The following is a 6,243-nucleotide window of genomic DNA, read 5'->3' as shown; positions in this document are numbered from 1 at the left end:
TGAAGACACCAGAAAACTGGTCGAGACACCACTGCAACTAGAAGGAATCGAGCATAGCACATTGGAGCTGAATCTGATGTAAATTTCACCAATTTGTTGAAATGAATAAAAAATCATTTTAACAACTTTTATCTTTCTGTTTTCTTGAATGGTTGATGAACAAACACTGCACCCCGGCACCTTGAAGCCTGCTTTATCTTACATCTTCTTCAATATAACAATCCCTAACATCCCATAATGTACGACAATACTTTTTTAAGAATTTGACATTGATGGGATGTTTTTGCCAATTTCTTTTGATGTCCGCCAAGTAGTATCATCCCTTGTCTAATACTTGACTAATAATGAAAGGACATTCCCATGTCGGGCTCCATTTCCCAAAGCCCCTAAGGGGAGCTCCTAGAGGGAGGACTACCTTCCATACTAAATCTCATTCCTTGAAAGACTTCAGCTTTACCTTTTTGTTATTAGCTCGGCCAACAACTATTTTCCCTTCCTGAATTTGGTTCAAGGCCTCAATTTGGGCTACATCTAAGTCTTCAATCCCTTGACACATGGCTTCTATGTACTCTTCACTGTGTAACCCAAATTGATTTTGAATTCTAACAGAACTTACATTGATTTATATGGGAAGAACCGCATCTTGCCCGAAAGTCAAAACATAAAGAGTTGTCCCCGTTCCTGCCCTCTTAGAGGTTCGGTATGCCCACAAAGTATTCCTTAGCTTTTCATGCCACATTTCCGGACTATCTGTCACCATTCTTTTGATAATGTTTATCAAAATCTTGTTGCTGGCCTCTGCCTGGCCATTTGACTGAAGGTAATAAAGACTAGACTGGACCATCTTTATTTTGTATTTGTTTGCAAATTCTTCAACTTCTTTTGAAATAAAAGATGGCCCACGATCTATGACTATAGTTTCGGGCACCCCAAACCTGTGCAAAATCTTGGTCTCAATAAATTTCTTGACTGCAGTTGAGGTTATGGTCTTTACAGCCAATGCTTCTACCCATTGGTGAAGTAATCCGTCGCCACAATTATGAAAGTATGCCCCTTGCTAGAAGCTGGATAAATCTGCCTGATGAAGTCCATTGCCTACCCTCTGAAGGGCCAAGGCTTAACCACTAGATTTAAAGGTACTGAAGGCACATGTTGGAGGGGTCCATGCCTTTGACATTATTCATAACCTCGGGCGTAGGACTTGCAATCTTTTTCTACGTCGGGCCAGAAATACCCATACCTCCTAAGTAACCACCTCATCTTCGTTCCAGCTTGATCTGCCTTGCATATTCCTTCATGTACTTCGGCCATTACTCTCATAGATTCCTCTTGGCCTAGGCATTTCAATAGTAGCCCATCTAGAGTTTTCCTTAGCGGGTTCTTCGCCCATAAGACATACTTAGTTGCTTGCTGTCTATTTTTCTTACTTGTGGGTGAAAAATGATCTTTTAAATGATGAATGATAGGCGATCTCCAGTCTTTCATATCGGTTTCTAGAACCATTACATCTAGACCGAATCCCCTTTCTAGGATAGAAGAAAGATTTCTTCTTTGAATCTCAACATCTACTCCATATTTCCTTTCCTAGATTGGTACTCCTGAGGCTACTTGTGCCATCTCATTGGCTGCCAGATTGGATCCCCTGGGGACATAATTAACCGATATATTCGAATCCCAGTAGCTCAACAATTGCATAGCCGCCAAATAATACCCAGCCATGGTGATGTGTCTACACTTGTATTCTCCATTTAGCTGGTTTATTACTAACTCTGAATCACTAAACACCTCTACCTTCATTGCTCCCAAATCTATCAAGATTTCCAAGCCAATTATTAAAGCTTCATATTCTGCCCGATTGTTGGTGCTCCCTTGGTAATCTAGGAGGAACGAGTAATATTGGTGAACCCTTTGAGGATTTATGATGACAATCTCAGCTCCAAAAGCCTTCTGAGTGCAAGAACCATTAAAATACAGCCTTCAAGGAGTAATCCATATGCCAGTTACTCTTTTTATTTCTTGTTGGACCCACTCTTCTTTGCCCGAGATGCCCTTGCCTGGTGAGATCCAAACACTAGTCACCTCCAGGGTCCTCTGGATATTGATAATCTCATCTTGAGACTCTTGATGCTCTGTCAAGAAGTCGGCAATTGATTGGCCCTTGACCACCCTTTGGGGTACATATTGAAAACTGAACTCTGATAATGCTAGAATCCACTTCCCAATCCTTCCTGTTAGCATTAGTTTTGACAACATATACTTTATCACATCTGTTTTGGCAATGATGTGCACGTGACAAGGTAACATGTAATGCCTCAACTTACTAGCAGTGAAATACAGAGCTAGGCATAATCTTTCTACTGGGGAGTATCTTGTTTCTACCTCAGTCAGAATTCTACTGAGGTAGTACATCGTCTGTTCTTTCCCGCCTTCATTGTTTTGGGCTAGTAAACTCCCGATTGATTTCTCTAAAACAGAGATATATAGTTTTAAGGTTTTCCCCTTTGAGGTGGTACCAACACTGGTGGAGAAGTCAAATAGACTTTTATGCTGTCAAAAGCCTTTTGGTGTGGTGGTTCCCACTCAAAATTTTCTTTATTCTTCAGTCTCAACAGAGGAGTCAGCGGCTGGATCTTACCCGCTAAATTAGCAATGAATCTCCTTAAGAAATTAATTTTGCCTAGCAGCCTCTGAAGTTGCACCTTGTTGGTGGGCGAAGGTGACTCCATTATTGCCCGAGACTTGTTCTTGTCCACTTCTACACCTTTTTGATGAACCATAAATCCCAAGAAGTTACCCGCTCTCACTCCAAACGCGCACTTCTTTGGATTCATTTTTAGTTTATGGGTCATCATCCTTGTCAAAGCTTGTCTGAGGTCTGTCAGATGTTGCTCTTCTGTTTTGGATTTCACCACGATATCATCGATATACACCTCCATGTTCTGGCCAATCAAATCATGAAAGATGGCATTCATTGCCCTTTGATAGGTTGCACCAGCATTCTTGAGCCCGAATGGCATGACTAGGTATTCATATGCCCTCACATGCCCGGGACACCTAAAAGCTGTTTTGTGTATATCTTCCTGGGCCATCTTTATCTGCTTTTACCCATCATTTCCATCCATAAAAGATAAGACTTTATGTCTTGCCATTGCATCTATAGATAGATCAGCCATGAGCATGGGATATTCATTTTTTGGTGTAGCGCCATTAATATTTCTGTAATAAACACAACATCATACTGCTTTTGTTATGGCTTTTAAAATGGGTACAATGTTAGCCAACCACTCCACATATTTGGCAGGTCTAATAAATCCAGCTTTTACTAGTCTTTCAATTTCCTCTTTGACCTTTTCTTCTATTTCTTTTGACATCCTTTGTAGCGCTTATTTAACAGGTTTATATCCCTCCTTAATGGCCATTCTGTGTTCCACCAAGGTTGAATCTAAACCTGGCATCTCAGTATAATGCCAAGCAAAACAATCTTTAAATTCTTGCAGAAGACAGACAATCTTTGCCCGATCGTTAGTCTTTAACAAGCCACTGATTTGTATAGGTCTTGGATCTCTTTCTGTCCCTAAATCAATGACTTCCAAAGGATCCTGAACTTCTAGTGGTGGCTTGTCAGGCTCTGCGCACAAAAATTCAACTAACTCCGGGCTTTCAGGCAAGTCGTCTGGCCCATCCAAGTCATATATGCATTTGGCCATTCGTATGGCTGCATCCAATTCTTCTCCGCAAAACTCTTCTCTACTTTTATCCTGGCTGGTCGGAGTTCCTAGCTGCCATTCATGCTCTTCTTTTTTCTAAGAGCTCCATTTCTTGCTTTCTTCATCTCTCATACACCAACAATCTTTTGATCAGAGACCTGACTGCCATTACCTGATCCTTTTTCTTTTGTTCTGTCATTGATGGTGTTGGGATGTTGGGACGATGCAGGGTCTATCTCATTCCTCTCTAGTGAGGAGCATTCATTGTTCTAAGAGTTTTTGGGTCGTTACCTTGGTAGGGCGGCCGTTCTTATCTGCTCCTGAACATTGCAGAATTCCTACATTGGGATTGTAGAAACTTGCCTCTACAACATTGGTGGTAGGGAGAAATGGCCATGATTCAACCTCCACCATCCCCCAAAAGCCCGGTCCCTCCGTCCCTGCCTCATGGTAAACATCAACTTGCTGATATAGAGTGGAGGGTATGGTGAGACTTTGATGGATCCAATCCCTTCCGAGTAATGCTCCATAGGTGGAAGTGCAATCCACCACAAAGAACACCGGCATGATTTGTTTGGACCCCAAGTCCATTTCTAAATGCAATATCCCATGAGTTTTGGTGATAGCGCTTGAGAAGCTCGAAACCGTGAGGTCCATGGGAATGAGATCTTCTACACTTCTCCCCATCTTCTTCATTTGCTTGGCTGGTAATATGTTAACAGCCGCTCCACCATCAATCAAAACCCTTTTGGAGGGCACCCCTTCCAAATGAGCTGCAACATATATTGGCTTAAGATGGTTGACTAGCAACATGTTTGGGCGGTTGAACACCATTTTATCTGTATAGATCTTTAATGGACATCCTTGGATGTCTCGGATGATTCAGCTTTTCCCAACTCTCCATTTCCAACTACTTCAACACTGACATGGGCCATCATTGGCTCCGCTGTCAAATAGTCACCTTCCATAGTGGCGGGCTGATCAGGCTCGGCACCAAACATGGCGGATAACATATACGTCATGTTAATATGAAAAGTGCTCGGCTCTGGAAAGTCTTCTTTCTTACTCCCGATTTGGCCCATAAACTCATCTAACCAGGCCATCGCATCTTCTAGGAGTAGTGGTTCTGGTGCCCCCTCCTGTTGATTTATGCCCGAATCTGGTATCTGTTTTGGCATTTCGTCGAAATGATCCACCAATGATATAGAAATGAGTCTTCTTTCGGGCGAAACAGTTCCAAAACAAATAGGTTTTGTCCTCCATCCGGGAGTTGGCATCATTATCATATCTTCTTGAGCTTTCCTCAAGATCCTGTACTTCCCAGGGTGTAGGCTTTGTGGTACATGGTTTCCTTTGCCTTCTGTTTTGCTATTAACCTTCTCCACCTCTTTTTTACTCCTCCAGTGGAACTGACTACTTCCCCCAGATGATGTTTTTTTCAAACTTTTGATTCTTGGAAGCTTCAGACATTGAAGGAGTCTTTAAAGAGTTCATGTAAGCTTTATGCTGCCTCTGGACCCTTCTAATCATGGAGGCACCCATTTGTTCGGCGGGTTGCCCATTTTTTCCAACCACGTACCATTTTCGCCCGAGACGAGCAGGATTATCCTTTTTGACAGGATTTGTTATCCTATCATTTCTTTTTACTTCTCTTCTTGTATGGCCATATTGAAGATGCCCTATCTCCCTCTTTTTTAGACCTTTGGCCTCCTTGTCTTCCGCCTCCTCAGAAGCTTCATGATTTCGAAACACTTCTGATAAAGCTCTAGGTTGGGAATCCCCTCCCAACCGCTGAAAAACACTTCGAGAAGTATCTCTTCCTGTTGTCCGCCTAGCTTTCTCTCGGGCTTCTTTTCTTTCTTATTCTTCTTTCCTCCTGATCAGCTCATGATCAATGAGGACTCCTGCTGGCGGTATTTCGAGCTCACACTCGCATTGGCATCCACTGCACAGAACCATCCCTTTGATTATGGCTCTTTTTTGATGTTCGGGCAATTTGATCACCCATTTTATGGATTTGTCAGCCGGCCTTTCTTCTTCTGTCTCCCTTGCAACCTTTCCTTTCCCCTTCTCGGCCCATGCTAAATTAATCATATTTACTGGGGCCTCTAAAAAGGGATCTGCATGCTTGTCCACCATTGGTTCGACTTGCCGCTGATTTTTTTGTAAGAATATTAATGGGCTAGGTGGATTTTTTACCAAGGTCATTTCTTCATCTGGCTGGCTGGCCTCAAGCTTTTTTCTTTCTTCTTCCCCATCATCTTTTTCCCCAAGTAAAGGTAAAGATATGGGAATAGTTGGTCCCATAACCAGGTCTGTTTTCCTTTTGAAGCCTACAGAGGCGTTTTCCAATCTTTGCAACATTTGCAACAAAGTAGTTTGCAAGTCTTCATTAATTATATTTTCTGGAACAACCGACCTTTTAAAATCTTCAGGTATTTTTGACATATTTCTTTGACAAGTAAGATTTGATCAAGGGTCCCACTAAGCGTGCCAAAACTATGTTCGTCTAGAGGAATTTCCGATGGGGACGTTT

General features: G+C 42.2%; 1 protein-coding gene across 1 annotated transcript; it reads right to left on the bottom strand.

Annotated features, from left to right (window-relative positions):
* Window positions 1–1,584: 1,584 nt before the first annotated feature.
* LOC139195403 (uncharacterized) lies at window positions 1,585–3,089 on the bottom strand. Its single transcript, XM_070820936.1, has 4 exons — window positions 2,636–3,089; window positions 2,322–2,465; window positions 2,080–2,228; window positions 1,585–1,947 (listed from the first exon to the last, which is right to left on the bottom strand). Exons 1-4 carry the CDS (start codon window positions 3,087–3,089, stop codon window positions 1,585–1,587), a joined length of 1,110 nt encoding a protein of 369 aa, XP_070677037.1.
* Window positions 3,090–6,243: the final 3,154 nt, after the last annotated feature.

This window comes from Malus domestica, chromosome 04, assembly GCF_042453785.1.
Source record: "Malus domestica chromosome 04, GDT2T_hap1".
Lineage (NCBI taxonomy): Eukaryota > Viridiplantae > Streptophyta > Magnoliopsida > Rosales > Rosaceae > Malus > Malus domestica.
Note: the sequence above shows the minus strand (reverse complement) of the source record. Positions and strands in the feature narration are given on the sequence as shown.